We start from the raw sequence: 17,775 nt of genomic DNA, 5'->3' as shown, positions 1-17,775 counted from the left end.
GGTTGGATCCCTCCCATCTTGTCTCGGATAAGGCTTTTTTCCCCATGTTAAAAGAAAAGGTGTTTTTCGCATTTCAACAGCGATATTGATCACCTGAGTTTCAGGTTTTTTTAAACGTTAAATTGAAAGTCATATTAGAAAATATTGAAAAGAAATGAGCAGTTTTGAAAAGATAAGGGTTCTTGATTGAAGAGAAATCAGAATAGTAATGGATGTGAAATTCAGCATGTCAAATTTGATTTAAGCAGTTACTGGGAGATGGAGAAAAACTTAACTGCTTTTTTCTGTTGCAAACAGAAGACTGAAATTGAATGTCAGGTTTTACATTATTCTTTGGGGGTTGTAGGGACCGTGGTGGGCAGTAGAATAATTGAAAGTATTACCACATTATGATTGTGTGGCATATAAGACTGTTACGATTGAAAAATTGTGTTTTATCAGATTAATAGACTTATGCAGGACTCCTCTCTACATATAGAAGAGCTCCTGAACCATTCAAGGTGGCATCCCTCAAAATATGTCTTACCCTGAAAGGGAGGAAAAAAAAGAGTGGACACTAGGTTTAGCAATTTTGAGAGAATGTAAGCAGTTGGGTGAGCAATTTTTCATGTGTGGCCTGGTTACAGTACTGTTGCTTTGTTGTGTGTAGTGCTAATAACTAAGAAAACAATATTTTTGAAATGCATCTGTAGTATATTAAAAGTGGGCTTTTATGACCCATTACCCGCATACCTATAAAGAGTATCCGTTTCTCTTTATCCAGAAGAGGGCGCACAGGAAGATCAAATGTGTTGAGTAATTTCAGTTTCTAATTCAAATGCTAGATTTATCAGGACTCGAGTTTTGCTGAGTTCATTTGAAGGAGAGTTACCTTAGCAGTCCTACGAAAGAAAAACACTAGGAGTTATTTATTTTAGTAATTCTATAATGCTTGTTTTTCTCAAATAGCTAAGCTTTAAAAGGAAAAGCGTTTCCCACGTATTTTTTTGCATACCAACAAGATAGCCATAGGAAAATTTTCATGTAAATTGAGGAATGTTTCTTATCATCCAAGTTTGAGGGTGGGAGTATAGTGGTTTCTGAGCCATTTTTTCTTTATTTGGTGGTTTCTAGTATTAATAATCTTAAGAAAATTTATTTTACTTTAAGATCTGTGCATTGGTTAAGCTTAGTTTGGACATTGGAATTTTTTTGGTATTTAAGATAGCTTACCTTTGACATCGGAAGTTGTGACTAATAGGCTCAAGGTACAAATGTTTGTTAAGCATGTTAAATGGTATAGATCTTGTTTTTAATACAAAAATGCCCAGGGGTGAGTTGTGTCTGTTAAGAATGTTGAGAGCCTCTGTTGAGAAACTATACTTTTGTAAAGGAAAAAGAACCTTTAAGAGACAACTTAAGCAAGTGGTCTCTTTCTTGTTTAATAGAATTTTTCTGTGAAAAACTGGATTTGATTGTCTCTCAGCCTTCACAGCAGCCAGAAAATAAAAATTAATCCTATATAAGTTAAGAACTTTTTCAAAATGATAACAAGTTTTTTGCCTTTCTGCTTATGATTATGCCTTGAGTGTTTTACTTTTTACTTTTTTAACAGGTTCAGTATAGTTCATAGGTACAATCCTAAGAATATAATGATGTTCCCTTTTCCCTTCCCTCCCTTTCTCCCCTTCTCACTTGAGTATGTTTTCTACAGTTATTTTCTAGAAGTCACGCAGTGATATGCTTCGGAAAAGCTCAGATATAAAACCTGGTGTGAGCAGCAAAATACCTTTATTTGCCCTTTAATACCAACTTTTTCCCTGATGTAGAATGAGTGACTTAAAATTTTAGTCCAGTCTGTGACTCATCCTAGATTGTGTTCTACTCCACACCTAGTTATTTTAGAGCAACGGTTCTCAAACTTTTTTTTAAAAAAATCCAGTATCCCCCTATATCTCCAAATAAAACAAAGTTTTTAAAAAAATACACACACTCATGTGCCTTTTAGCCTTCACAGACCAAAGGTCTTAAAATAATTAGGGGAAGAAAAAAACAGAATGGAATGATAAAGCTAAAAGTGTTTCTGTTGAACTCATACTCCCCAAAAGAGCTGTTTTTAAATGAATGTGTGTGTATCCTTGTATTGTATATCTATTTCTAATGGTTTGATTTCAGGATGCTTTTGTAAACATTTTGTAGAAAGGTAAATAACACCATTTTACTAATAAGGGAGTGTAAGATTGCCCAATTAAATCATCTATAGTTAATAGAGTTAACTGTTTATGGTGGTTGAAGGTCTTTAATGAAATCTGAATATCCTAACACTTGTGGTATTATATGTCCTCTTATGTAGTTTTGTTTGCAATTAGATGGCTTCCACAGTAGTTTTTCACTGATCTCTAGAATAGACAGTATTGCATGGTGGTAAAACCATGTATTCCAGGCAGGCTAGAGTTCAGATTTCCAGTTGTGCCACTTTGTGATCTGGAAAAGTTACTTCATCTCTATGAGAATCTATTCATCTAATGATAAAATGAAGAAAATATGTCTTAATAAGAATTACAAGCACTTGTACATAGGTGTTATAGTTCCATGTGTTAAAGCATGATCTGAAGTCAAATTACATTAGAACATTTCCTTGTAATAAGTACTGTATCAGTAAAACATGATTTTTGCCCAGAGGGTAGCTCTGTCCTTAATTGTAAAGAAATTTTTATAATGGGTAGATTGATTATGTCAGATGAGAAATCATGTTTTCTATGGTTTGAATCAAGGTACAGTTTCTGCCTCTTAACAGTAGATTCCATTTTGCAGTCTTGTAAAATAGGACTAACAAGGGTCTTACAGAGATGTGAAATAATAAAACTATAGCTCATATATAGTATCTAACATACAGCAAATAAAAGTCCTTAAATGTTACATAATAATGTATTTATGTGTTGTGATTTTTAAAAAAAAATTTTTTTTCCCTTCTCTAGGCTATGGTGAACTAAATGGTAATGCTGGAGAAAGAGAAATATCTTTAAAGAGTCTGGGTTCTGATGAAGCTACCAACCCTATTTCCAGGGTCCTCAATGGCAACCAGCAAGTTGTAGACCCTAGCCTGAAGCAGACTGTAAAGGCCAGCACCTTTGGGAAAGCAGGAATTAAAACCAAGAATTTCATTCAGAAAAACAGTATGGACAAAAAGAATGGGAAGTCTTATGAAAACAAATCTGGAGAGAACCAGTCTGTAGATAAAAGTGATACTGTAGCAATTCCAAATGGTGTTGTAACAAATAATTCAGGCTATATTGCTAATGGTTATATGGGCAAAGGAGCAGATAATGATGGTAGTGGATCAGAGAGCGGATATACCACTCCTAAGAAAAGAAAAGCTAGGCGCAATAGTGCCAAGGGTTGTGAAAACCTTAATTTAGTGCAGGAAAAAATAATGCAACAAGAGACCAGTGTCCCAACCTTAAAACAGGGACTTGAAACTTTCAAGCCTGACTATAGTGAACAAAAGGGAAACCGAGTAGATGGTTCCAAGCCTGTTTGGAAATATGAACCTGGGCCTGGAGGAACAAGTCGAGGAAAACCTGCCGTGGGTGATGTGCTTCGGAAAAGCTCAGATATAAAACCTGGTGTGAGCAGCAAAAAGTTTGATGATCGGCCCAAAGGAAAGCATGCCTCGGCTGTTGCCTCCAAAGAGGACTCGTGGACCCTATTTAAACCACCCCCAGTTTTTCCAGTGGACAATAGCAGTGCTAAAATCGTTCCTAAAATAAGTTATGCAAGCAAAGTTAAGGAAAACCTCAACAAAACTATACAGAACTCTGTGTCACCATCTTCATCCTCATCCTCTTCATCATCTACTGGAGAAACTCAGACACAATCTTCAAGTCGGTTATCCCAGGTTCCTATGTCAGCACTGAAATCTGTTACTTCTGCCAGCTTTTCTAACGGGCCTGTCTTAGCGGGGACTGATGCAAATGTGTATCCTCCAGGGGGTCAGCCACTGCTAACTACTGCTGCTAATACTTTAACACCCATCTCTTCTGGGACTGATTCAGTTCTCCAGGACGTGAGTCTAACTTCAGCAGCTGTTGAACAAATAAAGTCTAGCCTTTTTATTTATCCTTCAAATATGCAAACTGTGCTTTTAAGCACAGCACAAGTGGATCTGCCCTCTCAGACCGATCAGCAAAACCTGGGGGATATCTTCCAGAATCAGTGGGGTTTATCATTTATAAATGAGCCCAGTGCTGGCCCTGAGACTGTTATTGGGAAGTCATCAGATCATAAAGTGGTGGAGGTGACATTTCAAGGAGAATATCCTGCCACTTTGGTTTCACAGGGTGCTGAAATAATCCCCTCAGGAACTGAGCATCCTGTGTTTCCCAAGGCTTATGAGCTGGAGAAACGGACTAGTCCTCAAGTTCTGAGTAACATTCTAAAATCTGGGACTACTAATGAGAGTGGAGCCTTATCCTTGGAACCCAGTCATATAGGTGACCTGCAAAAAGCAGACACCAGTAGTCAAGGTGCTTTAGTGTTTCTCTCAAAGGACTACGAGATAGAAAATCAAAATCCTCTGGCCTCTCCTACGAACACTTTGTTGGGCTCCGCCAAAGAACAGAGATACCAGAGAGGCCTAGAAAGGAATGATAGCTGGGGTTCTTTTGACCTGAGGGCTGCTATTGTATATCACACTAAAGGTAACTTCATTTGTTTCTTATACAAAGATTCTTACTGTCTAATTTATTTTTATTTGTATTAAGAGTAAATTTTGAAAACTATGAGCTGCTTTGCAAAGGTTAATTGAGAATGACAATGTGGATAAGAACCCAATATCAAACTCTTTAATTCAGGGTCTTTGGAAATAGTATGGTTAAACTTGAGAAAGAATGAATGTTCGTTTTTTCCTACTTAAAAACATTATCTTATATGGACAAGTATAAATTAAAGAGAGGTAGGCAGTGCCTGCCCAGAAGGGTGACATTATATTATCTCATGAGTTCTTCAAAAATTTTTTTCTTTGGGTATATGTTCCCTGTCTCTTATTTTTTGTATTATATGCTTAATTCCAAAGTCATTTAATATTTTTAATTTGCCTAAAATGAATAAGAGCAGTATTTTTGAAGAAGGGTCCAAAAAAGATGGAGTATCAAACTTTACATCTTTTATAAGAAGGAATAATGTGTGCTGAATAGTAACCAGAAAATAAGTTAAATCCTTAATGCAAATAGTGAGGTGTAACAAATGATATTTATAAACTTTTTGCTTTTTAGGACAGTGGTTTTTAATCTTCATACCTTTTCCACCTTTGTTCCCATACCCATGTCTGCATGGACACAATTAATAGATACTGCACATTCCCATTTTTAACATGGCCGTTTAGGCATGATTTGGAACTGCTGGGAAGAATATGCATATCAGATTGTGGGTATGAGGTAATTACCATATTTTCCCTGGAAGAAATCATTGCATCAGAGATGAATAACAAAGCTTTTTATGTGACTTGAGCAAATTTCTTAATCTTACATACCTTTCCTTCTCTGTGAACAAAAACATTTATTTGGTACAATGAACTAAATTGATCTTTTCCTTAAAAAGTGGAAAGCAGTAGAATTGCCTTATGGACGTTAAGGGACAAGAATTCTGGCAGGTAAAATTCACCTGCCTTCACTTGTTCTCTAGTTCTGCTCTTGGGAACTAACCATGAGGTTTACCCTGGAACTGGATTTATTTTTTTAGGGCTGTAAGGGCAAAAAAGAAATACTTAGTTCTATTTAAATTAAATTCTACTGGGAGGGTAGGGTGTCATTTTCTGTGCCATCTGCCCTTCAAATAATGTTATTGGAAAATGTTTACCAAAGTGTCTAGTGGTGGTCATTGTGTAGGCCTGAGAAGATATTTGGTTGTGTTATATTCTGCTACCTCAAAATTTGTGGGATCTGTTCTACTAGGTAGTTGATTAGTTGTTTTATGTATGATTCTCTTTTTTATTATGTGTAATTGTAGGCCTTTTTAAATGAGAGCATTAGTTTGTATTCCAGTTATTCTGTGTGCATTCCCTATATATGGGCTAACTAAAATCAGTGATTCAGATAAACTAAATGTGCCATATAGATGCAAATGTGTTTAGTTTTGCTGGTATTACTGAAAAGATTTTCTTTAGTAAGTTTGTGTATTAAAATGAATCAGGTTGATATTGATTGTTTTTCCCCTGGAACAACAGATAATGTTCAGTTTGGGTTCCAGAGTGGCAAGTTCTTTGAATTGCTGCCAAGTGTTGATTGGTCCATTAGTGATCAATTGGTTCGTTAGTTTTCCCTTTACTTGAATTGGTTTTAAGTTAACCTTTTGATCATCTGAATAACTTTTTATTTTTTTTTAAAGATTTATTTATTTATTTGAAAGGCAGAATTAAAGAGAGGGCTCACTCACCATATGGCTGTGACAGCCAAAGCTGTGCAAGACTGAAACCAGGAGCCAGGAGCTTCTTCCAGGTCTTCCTCGTGGATACAGGGGCCCAAGCACTTGGGCCATCCTGTGCTGTTTTCCCAGGCACAGACCTCTCTCTCTCTCTCTCTCTCTCTCTCTCTCTGTGCCTCTCCTCTCCCTGTGTAACTCTGACTTTTTCCAGGCTGAATCACAAGTGGAACAACCATGACCGCTACACCACGGCACCGGCCCCTAAGAGCATTTCTTTAGGTTATTTAGAGAGAACTGCCTGCTGATTCACTCCCAAGAGGCTGCAATGACTAGAGCTGGGCCAGGCCAGTCTGAAGTCGGGCACTTCATCTGGGTCTCCCATGTGGTTGCAGGAGCCCAAGCACTTGGGCCATCTCTGCTTTTCCCAGGCTATTAAGAGAGCTGGAGCAAAAGTAGAGCAGCCGGAACTTGAACCTGTACCCTTATGGGATGTCGATGTCACAGGCGTCAGCTTTACCTATTACACAATAATGCTGGTCCTGGAGTGGTGCATTTTTAAAAAAAAAAAGATTTCCCCCTATCTCTTTAACACTTTCAAATAAATAAATAATTTTTGTGTTAGGTTTTGTTTTTTAAGGCAGAGCAACAGAGAGGGAAAAACAAATATTCCATCTGCTGGTTCAGTCCCCAAATGACTGCAACAGCCAGGTCTGAGCGAGGCTAATGCCAAGAGCAAGAACTCCATCCTGGTCTCCCACAGGGGTGGCAAGGGACCCTATAATATTAACCATTTATGTGTGTAGTTCACTGGTCTTAAGTAACGGCTTATAACTATCACAACCATCCATCTCAAAAATGTTTTAGAGGCCAGTGCTAAAAAAGGTAAAGCCACCGCCTGCAGTGCCAGCATCCTATATAGGTGCTGGTTCGAGTCCTGGCTGCTCCACTTCTGATCCAGCTCTCTGCTATGGCTTGGGAAAGCAGTAGATTGCCCAAGTGCTTGGGCCCCTGCACTTGTGTGGGAGACCTGGAAGAAGCTCCTGGCTCCTGGCTTCGGATCAGCACAGCTGTGGCCGTTGCAGCCAATTGGAGTGAACCAGCAGATGGAAGTCCTCTCTCTCTCTCTGCCTCTCTTCTTCCTGTGTAACTCTGACTTTCAAGTTAAATAAATAAATTTTAAAAATATATACCTATATAAGCAGGCCAGCACTGTGCCGCAGAAGGTTAAGGCACCATTGCAGTGCCTTATGGGCTCCCATTCCAGTGTTGACTGCTCTACTTCATCCAGCTCCCTTCTGATGCGTCCGAGAAAGCAACGCAAAATGGCTCAAATCCTTGGGCCCCTGTACCCACATGGGAGACCTGGAAGTGACTCCTGGCTTCAGCCTGGCCCAACCCTGGTCTTTACAGCCATTTGGGGAGTGACTCATAAGAGGAAGACCAGTCCTGAAACTGACTTTCAGATAAATAAGTCTAAAAAAAATACATGTAAACGAAGGTTATGCCCATTAAACGGTAACTCCATTCCTTCTTCCCAGGCCTTGGCAGCCATTATTTTACTTTGTCTGTTTTGATTATAAGTAGCTCATAAGTGGAAGCCTATAGTGTTTCTCATTTGGGAACTAGCGTATTTAACTTAAGCATGATGTTCTTGAGGTTCATTTCTGTTGTAACATGACAGAACATCATTCTTTGTAAAGGCCAAAATAATAGTTCAGTGTGTGTGTGTATAATGTTTATCCATTCATGTATGTGGAATCCTTGAATTGCTTCCACATTTTACCTGTTATGAATAACACTGCTATGAACATGGGTTAACCTTTTTAGGACCATGCTTTCAATTCTCTTTCTGGAAGTTCTTAGATTTTGAGGAATTACCACAGTATTTTTCTCAGTAGCTGTTTAGCATTTTTAAATTGTGCCTCCAACAATGCAAAAGTGTTCTAGTTAATCTATATCCTTGCCAATACATAATTTTTCCCAAAAGTTTAATTAGTTATTTGAAAGGCAGGGTGACAAAGGGTGAGAAAAGTATCTTCATCTGCTAGTTTACTCCCCACTTGCACTTAACAGCCAGAACTGGGTTCAGTGGATGTCAAACACCAAGAACTCAACCATAGTCTCCCACATGGGTGGCAAAGACCCTTCCCTAGATGCACATCAGCAGGAAACTGGATCAGAAGCAGAGTAGCTAGGTACCTCAATATGGAACACGGATATCCTGAGCAGCGACTAAACTGCTGCACCAAACACCTGCTCCTGAATCCTGACATATTGAGGTAAACCTTTGAATCTGAAGCAGTTTAAAGTATTTGTAACAATCCATGGCAGTAAGATCAATTGATGTCAGTTGTCTTTGGTCAAAAGTACTAATTTAAACAAATTGATAGATTGGATCATATTGAGCTGAAGGCTATCAAGCACTAATAATAGTACTGATATTTTGATATAAGAGCCCTAACCAAGTTGACTACTTTGTAAGAACAATAACTTTTTTCTAAAGATTTATTTATTATTACACACAGAGAGAGAGAGGTCTTCCTTCTACTGCTTTCCCAGGCCATAGCAGAGAGCTGTATCAGAAGTGGAGCAGCCGAGCCTCAAACCAGCACCCATATGGGATGCTGGCACTGAAGGCGGCAGCCACGGAATAATACCTTCTTTAAATTTAGACGTTATTTAGTATAAAAGACTTAGGCAACTCTATGGTATTAAAAAGAATTTTTAAATTTCTACTACTGTTTCTCTACTGTCTTTACTGGGTGACAAGTTATTGGCACAGGTTTGGTTTGCTAGCTTTGAATTGGGCAGTGGTATAAAGAAAACTTCAAACCTTACTCAGTAATTTTAGTTGCCAGCCAGAATAGAAAACTACATAGATCTGACTAGTGTAATCCCTTTTTTCTTTGCCACTGTTTTCTGTACTAGCCACTGTTTGCTATTAAGATGTTGGGCAATAATTGGGAGCATGTGTGTTTTTTATCAAGTGTGTAGCATAGGCAGAGTACTTTGTTTACTTATGGAAGACTTTGATAGGTTTTTTATAAAAAATTTATAAAGATTTATTTTTTTATTTATTTGAAAGGCAGAGTTACACGGAGAGGGAGAGACAAAGATCTTGTATCTGCTGTTTCACTCCCCAAATACCTGCAACGCCGATCTGAGGCCAGAAGCCAAGGTCTCCGATGTGTGTGCAGGGACTCAAGCACTTGAGCCATCTTGTTTTTTCATTTTATTTGAAAGGTTGAAAAACAACCAGAAATCTGATTCCCAGATAACCTGCAGCTTCCAGGGCTGGCACCATGGCTCACTTGGTTAATCCTCTGCCTGCGGCACCGGCATCCTATATGAGCACTGGGTTCTAGTCCCAGTTGCTCCTCTTCCAGTCCAGCTCTCTGCTGTGGCCTGGGAGGGCAGTGGAGGATGGCCCAAGTGCTTGGGCCCCTGCACCCGCATGGGAGACCAGGAAGAATCACCTGGCTTTGGATCGGCGCAGCACTGGCCGTAGTGGCCATTTGGGGAGTGAACCAACAGAAGGAAGACCTTTCTCTGTGTCTCTCTCACTGTCTAAAAAAAATTCTACCTGTCAAATTAAAAAAAAATCTGGATCTTCCATATGGGCAGCAGGGCCCCAAGTATTTGAGCCATCATCTGCTGGCTCCAAGAAAGCCAAATCGAAAGCATAGGAATTGGGATTCCAATATGGGATGCAGGTGTCCCAAATAGCATCTTTTTTTTTTTCTAAGATTTATTTTATTTATTTGAAAGAGTTACAGAGAGAGGTCTCCCATCCGCTGGTTTACTTCCTAGATGGCCGCAACAGCTGGAGCTGTGCCTATCTGAAGCCAGGAGCCAGAGCTTCTTCTGGCTCTCCCACGCTGAAGCGGGGGTTCAAGGACTTGGACCATCTTCCACTGTTATTCCAGGCCATAGCAAAGAGCTGATAGGAAGAGGAGTAGCCCGGACTAGAACTGGCACCCACATGGGATGCTAGCGCTTCAGGCCAGGGCATTAACCCTCTGCTAAACAGCGCCGGCCCCCCAAATGGCATCTTAACTACTTTGCCAAACTCCTTCCCCAGTGGAGAATTATTTTTGTAGAGGCAGTAGCATTTATAAACTATTTTGATGAATCAAGAAGATTTTTAACCTATGGGGAGGTAAAGAATAGTGAAATGACAAGTCATGAATAAATGAAATTATAGGAAGGGATCTAGTTTGGATGTGGTGAGGGGGTATAAAAAGGAAAATAAGTTGCTGCCAGATCATGGGAGATTTTTTTTTTTATTTTGGTCAGGAGGCAGGGGGAACCACTGAATTTTTAAGATTTATTTATTTGAAGGCAGAGGCAAAGAGAGAGATCTTCCATCTCTGGTTCACTCCCCAGGTGGCCACAATGGCCAGAGCTGCGCCTATCTGAAGCCAGGAGCTTCTTCCAGGTCTCCGACACAGGTGCAGGGACCCAAGGACTTGGGCTATCTTCTGCTTTCTCAAGCCACAGCAGAGAAGCTGAATCAGAATTGGAACAGCCGGGACTCGAACTGGCCCCCATCTTTTTTTTACACAATACTTAAGTGTTTTCACATTTACTATACTTTGTAGCAATTGTTCATGAATGCCTGTGGGATTACATCTGTCTTTCTAATGATTTTACTAGCATATGCTGGCAAATTTGACAGTTTTAAGAAAGTGCACTTTAAGACCTGCTTGAATTTTCTAGGCTTGGCAAGAGTACCTGTTTTCTCTATAATATGGGATATATGTGAATAGATATAATAATTCCTAATAGGCTATAAGGTCTTCTTCCCTCCAGTGACTTGTCAGTTGAGCATCCAGACTGGCTACTTGAATTCTCATTACATCTTCTTTCCAAGTTCAATGGTAATGAATTCACTTTGGCATTAGTGTGAAGTGTCACTTGTAAGGAATTTACAAAGCTAAAATTCAGCTGTCAGATTTCACTAGCTTAAGTACTGAGGGTAAAGGAAATATGCTGTAAAACCAGAAACTGTTTCTCAATAGAAGTTTCACTCCAAGCAACTTGAATTTGATTTTTTTTTTTTCTAAAGATTTCTGTATGTGTTTGAAAAGCAGACTTACAGAGAAATCTTCCATTCACTGGTTCACTCCCCAAATGGCCATAGTGGCCAGAGCTGGGCTGGGCTGGAGCCAGGAGCTTGATCTGGGTCTCCCACATGGGTGCAGGGGTTCAAACATTTGGGCCATCTTCTGCTGCTTTCCCAGACAGAGTAACAGGAAGCTGGATCAGAAGTGGAGTAGCTGGTACTTGAATCATCATTGGTATGGGATGCTGGTGTCCCACACCACAGCTTTACCCTCTGTGCCACAATGCTGATATTTTACCTTTATGAAGTAAACTAGATTTAAATAAATACAGCAGTAGAAAAGAAAAATAACAAAACCAACTTGGGTTCCAGGTTTCTATTGTGTGTATTTAGAGGTCTAGACAGTTAACGTTTCAGGTTTTCTGTGATTTGTAGCTTCAAATTTGGAATGTGCAGTTGAAAATTATTTACTTATTGTAGAATCAGAGCTCCTCTCATCAGTACTCTGGTTTACTCCCCAAATGCCTGCAACAGCTAGGACTAGGTAGTACTGAAGCAAAGAACTGGAAACTCAGTCCAGATCTTCATAGGTATATGCCTGTCAGCTCAGGAGCTGGAGGCAGGTATCCAATTCAGCTACTCCAATGTGGGACAGGATATCTTAACTGCTAGCCTAAATGCCCACCTCTCTGTTTAATTTTAAAGACAAAGCCAAAACTTCCTATTGACTTTACTTCTTAGCTTCAATCTTTTCCTTTGAGGGATTTTTGTTTTTTTGTAGGACACAAAAAGGTTGTATGTCAGTAGTGTCAGATGGGTGTACCTAATATTTTGATTTTGTGCAGTTGAAAGTACCTTTTCTAGTTTTATTTATATTCTCTTGGGACAGTTAGAAAAGTTTTGCAGAGTAACACATTTCATATTCATAATCTGAGTTGAGACTTCTATAAGGGACAAAATGTGTTGGTCGTGTGTGTTTTATCAGTGGTGTCACTTGTAGAGTTGTTAAGCATGGCATATAATTATACAAACAATTTATTTCCTTTTTGATATTAACCTTGTTTCAGTTTCATAGAAACTTAAATTTTGATCAAGGAAATAAAGTTGCTAGTATTTACAAAAGTAATTAACAGGAAGGGAAATGATTTCTCAGTTCAGCACCTTAGATAATTATTATGCTATAAATTCCTCCTGCTCCCCCAAAGTCACAATCAGGTTTACAAAACTAAAACTAGATCCTACATAAGTTTTCTTTATTTGAAGTTTAAAATTCTGTAGTATTTGAGTAAATCCTTAAACTGAATGTTCTAATTTGAGGCAAAGAAATGTATTTAACTATTAAACTGGCATTTGCAGATAGCTGCTTTTGTCATCTTTATTCTGATTTTTGTGTTTCCGTGACTCAAGTATATCTTCTCCCCTCATAGAGGAGAAAGGCAGAGCCATATTGAAGTTATTTATCTTTAGTGAGCAGACCTAAAATAATGAGTGTCAAGTAACTGGTATATACAAGATACTTTAGCAGTTTGCTGCAGAATGTCAAATTTCCGTGCCTTTGCTAAAAGAAAAAATGCTAATTGTATTGGGTTAATTTATTTGCACTCAGGTCTCACAAGACAAGGCTTTGGCCATTCTGGGATCCAGTAATTTTAATATAAAAGTGCTATTATAAACTCTCAGCTACTTTTTACCGTCTGAAACTAATAAAGTTAGAACTTGTATTGGAGTGATAGGTATGATCTGTGTGATTAAAATTCCCTTTCTGAGATGTCATCTTTTTTCCCCAAGAGTAGGTTGATTGTAGACCTCCCAGGACAAAGGAATTTTCCTACCTATCTTTGCATAGGAACTGCTCAGAGATTTGAAGTCCATAGGCATAGGACTAAACTTGGACAAGTGGCAGAATATTACTAGCCAGCTATAGTTTAATCAGAGAATCATTGTAGTAACTTTGAATTGAGTTTTATCTGAATAATTACTTTGATCATTTACCTATTAATCTGAACATCCAATTCTAGCGAAATTTTCAAAAATTTTCCTAGCAAGTCTTGATTTGAGGGGAGTGGGGGAACAGTGTTACTCTACCATTCCCTGTTTCTGTCCATACACCTATAATAAGACAGTCATAATTTTAGGTCTGTACTTGTTCTATTTTAGCCCCAGGAAGGGGTTATGTTGTTCCATAACTGAAACCCTTGTTTTCATACATCTCATCTTAATAAGCTCTAGTCCTCTTACTATAATTAGTTGCTGATAAATAGAAAGCAATTAAATAGAATTTATTTATAATCAAAAATCAGTCTTTTTGTCCTTTCAGAATGATAGTTGTATGGCAGTGGGAAGAGTACTTAATCCTCAGTGCTTACTCATTATTTCTACTTAGGTAGTTTTTGTTTGGTAGAGGTTTTGTTTTTTGTTTCTTTAAAGATATTTAATTAAAAGGCAAGGTGGGGGCCAGCGCTGTGGCGTAGTGGGTAAAGCCCGTGCCTGAAGTGCCAGCATACCATGTGGGCACCAGTTCATAACCTGGCTGTTCCACTTCAATCCAACTCTGCTATGGCCTGGGAAAGCAGAAGATGGCCCAGCTCCTTGGGCCCCTGCTGCACCCATGTGGGAGACCCTGAGGAAGCTCCTGGCTCCAGTTGTAGCTAAATGGGGAGTGAGCCAGTGTATGGAACACCCCCCACACCCTCCCCCCCCCCCGTGTAACTCTTATTTGAAGTTTTTTTTTTTTTTTTTTTTTTTTTTTTTTTTTTAAATAAAAGGGCAAGGTGAAGAATAGAGGGACAGAGAGAGCTTCCATCTGTTGGTTTACTCCCCAGATGCCTGCAACAGCCAGGGCTGTGTTAGGCCAGAGCCAGGAATTCGGACCAGGTCCCCTGCATGACTGGCAGGGACCCAAGTACTTGAACCATCTTCTGCCTTCCAGCTGCATAATCAGGAAGCTCCATGGGAGACAGAAGAGCCAGGACTTGATCCTGATAACAGGATGTGTGTGTTCCAAGTTATAGCCTAGCCCGCTGCACCACAACACTGGCCCTATTATTTGTTCTTTCAAGGTCATAGTGTAGTATCTATTGTCTTACTCAAGACTTTGAATATTCTTGAAGGTGTTTGTTTGTTTGTTTTTGACAGGCAGAGTGGATAGTGAGAGAGAGAGAAAGGTCTTCCTTTTGCCATTGGTTCACCCTCCAATGGCTGCCACGGCTGGCGTGCTGCGGCCGGCGCACCGCGCTGATCCGAAGCCAGGAGCCAGGTGCTTCTCCTGGTCTCCCATGGGGTGCAGGGCCCAAGCACTTGGGCCATCCTCCACTGCCTTCCCGGGCCCCAGCAGAGAGCTGGCCTGGAAGAGGGGCAACCAGGAAAGAATCCGGCGCCCCAACCGGGACTAGAACCCGGTGTGCCGGCGCCACTGGGTGGAGGATTAGCCTAGTGAGCCGCGGCGCCAGCTGAAGATTTTTTTTCTATGTCAGGTACAGTTCTACCTTCTCTCCCCGTATCACTATAGTTTGGGTCATTTTTAAGATGTGAAAATAAATGTACTGTACACATTTTGAATGAAAATGGAGCAAGTGAGGATTGTACATCATTAATAAATGGGTAAAGATTGCATTTTGACTGGGTTAAAGTAGATGTGGTTTAGTGTTCAAAACAACTTGCGTGAATGCTTAAACTAAGCATTGAGTATGATTGATGAATAATTCTCAAAATATTTGGAATGATAGCTTGCTAAGAGATATTTGGTTTTTAATAATTATGATCTGTTTTGAGAAATATTTTACCTGTAATATGCTTCTGCATTTTTGCTGTTGGTGAAAACAAAGTTGTTCTGCGAATTTCAGATAATAACTGACATTCTGTGATCAACATTTAAAAGGCAATCTGAGTGATGCTTAAGAATTATAGGAAGCTGCAAGTGCTTGGTTTGTCACAGAATTGTTTCCAGTTCTACCTTCAGCTCAGCATTTATCAGTCTAGTTTTTTTAGATTTAAAATGAAAAGCATAGCTTTAAACTTTGCTCACTGAAACCTAGTACATAAAATAATCCGTCTTTTTATTCTTTGCAGAAATGGAATCTATTTGGAATTTGCAGAAGCAAGGTAAGAATGAGTAAATGACTTAATATTCATAACCAGTGATTACTATACATTGTTTTTAGATGGGAATAACAGTTGAGCAGTCATCTACCAAATAAACAGGTTTTATATTTTGAATTATTTAATGAATGTAGTTGAAAGGCACTATGTTTATTTGAGAGAGAAACATAAACAAGTCCCATTTACTGGTTCACTTCCCAAATGCCCATGCTGGCCAGGACTGAAACCAAAAGCTAGAAAAATAATAGTTGTTGCAGAAATATCTGGGCTGTATGTTCTTCAAAAAGGAAATATGAATAGCAAATCAAGAGTTCTTCACCCTCCCATAACCAAGATGTGATGAGTGGGAGAACAGAAAGACTCGATAATCCACATCTGGATTATTTAGAATTTCCTAATTATTGCATACCTTCTTTACAAATATAGTAAAAATAGTTGATTGCATGATACAAAAGGTGAGTTTAGTTTGGAAAGAAGCCGCTGAGTAATGTATTTAGGTTTTCAGAATCTTGTAACTGAATTATATCATACACTCATCTACTTTGTTGGTTAATATATGTGCATCTCGGATGAATGTGAAATTCCTAGGAATTTTAGGAGTTGAAGAATGTTAGAAATTCTCTTATGTCTTATTTATTAGGAAATTCAGACTCAGAGGTTGGTGTATAAGCTAGAGAGATGGGGCTAGAATGTACGTCTGCACGATTTTCCAGTACTACTACTCCTTCGATTTCTCCCTCTTTTTCAGTAATTAAACACAAATGAAAAGAAGGTAGAGTAGAAAATACACCCTTCAGGGAAGGACAATTTAGATAGCAGATAGGACATTGCTTGGGACACTCAGTCCCTTGTCTGAGTACCTAGGGTTTAGCCTTGGTTCTGCTCCTGACTCTAGCTTTCCTCTCAGAGGCAGTGGTTAATTTCCTGTCATCGTGAGGGAGAACTGGACTGAGTTCCCGGCTTCTGGCTCAACCCTGGCTATTAGGAGTATTTTGGGATTGAACCAGCAGATGGGAACTCTTACTCTCTTTTTCTGTTTTTGTGCCCTTCAAGTAAATAAATACAAATTAAAAAGAAAGTATACCCTGCAAAAGTTGACCTACTTTAGTTTTGCTGGTAAATAGATATTAACCATTAGGAAGGGACATTATCTTCGTGGTAGGTTGCCAGTGTATGGCTGTTGGAAACCCATAAAGGATATTGTTGTCTCTGGAGTAAACTAGATTGATTCTTAAGGCTGAAGAGATCTTGAATTCTTGAATATAATTTTTTTTGTTAAGATTTATTTATTACTTGAGAGTCAGAGTTACACACACAGAGAGAAAGAGAGAGAGAGGTCTTCCATCTAATGGTTCACTCCCCAATTGGCCGCAATGGCCGAAACTGCACTGATTGGAAGCCAGGAGCTGCTTCTGGGTCTCCCACGTGGGTGCAGGGGCCCAAGGACTTGGGCCATCTTCTACTGCTTTCCCAGGCCATAGCAGAGAGCTGGGTCAGAAGAGGAGCAGCCAGGACTAGACCCAGTGCCCATATGGGATGCCAGCACTTCAGGCAAGGGTGTTAACTCACTGTGCCACAGTGCTGGCCCCTTGAATATAATTTGCAATATAGTGGCAGGTTTTATTGGTTTGCTTTTTTTTCCCCAACAGCAAAAGTATGTACATATTAAAGTTTTTTGTGTTAAGTAGAAAGTGTGAAATTAAAATATTGCCTCCCAGAAGAGGAGAACATAACACTTTAGAATAGCCTTGGCGTCTACCTAGACACATTCTGACAGCTTTATATTTTGAACTCAGGATATAGATGTGCTTTGCTGAAAATGAAAGCTGATGGTTATGGGAAATTAGGAAGAAAGAATAAGTTACTGGTTAGACTTCAACTGGTAGTTCTATGAAACTAAGTTTAACATGAAGCTTTTGGTGCTAGGTTATACTTGAACAATCATTTGCTAGACTATCCAGACTTTTTTTTTTTTTTTTTTTTTTTTTAAGATTTATTTGTTTGTTTGAAAGGCAGAGAGAGGTCTTCCATCTGCTGGTTCACTCCCCAAATGGCCTCAATGACTGGAGCTGGGCCAATCAGAAGCCAGGAACATCCTCCCGGTCTCCCATGCAGGTGCAGGGGCCCAAGGACTTGGGCCATCTTCTGCTTTCTCAGGCCAAAGCAGAGAGCTGGATCAGAAGTGGAGCAGCCAGGACTTGAACCAGTGCCCA

General features: G+C 39.3%; 1 protein-coding gene across 5 annotated transcripts in view; it reads left to right on the top strand.

Annotated features, from left to right (window-relative positions):
* NUFIP2 (nuclear FMR1 interacting protein 2) overlaps nucleotides 1-17,775 on the top strand; it is a 30,664-nt gene that overhangs the window by 3,134 nt on the left and 9,755 nt on the right. For 4 of the 5 annotated variants that reach the window (XM_002718913.6, XM_089317527.1, XM_089317528.1 and 1 more), the window contains exons 2-3: nucleotides 2,958-4,679; nucleotides 15,533-15,565. In XM_002718913.6, the coding sequence (XP_002718959.1) occupies nucleotides 2,958-4,679; nucleotides 15,533-15,565 (1,755 nt within the window). Of the gene's footprint in view, nucleotides 1-371; nucleotides 582-2,957; nucleotides 4,680-15,532; nucleotides 15,566-17,775 lie in introns of those variants that run through there. The other variant, XM_051825376.3, reaches the window with a different exon arrangement.

Source organism: Oryctolagus cuniculus, chromosome 17 (genome assembly GCF_051225735.1).
Source record: "Oryctolagus cuniculus isolate XC-2025 breed Fujian yellow rabbit chromosome 17, ASM5122573v1, whole genome shotgun sequence".
NCBI classification, from domain to species: domain Eukaryota; kingdom Metazoa; phylum Chordata; class Mammalia; order Lagomorpha; family Leporidae; genus Oryctolagus; species Oryctolagus cuniculus.
The sequence above is the reverse complement of the archived record's forward strand: the minus strand, read 5'-3'. Positions and strand labels throughout refer to the sequence as shown.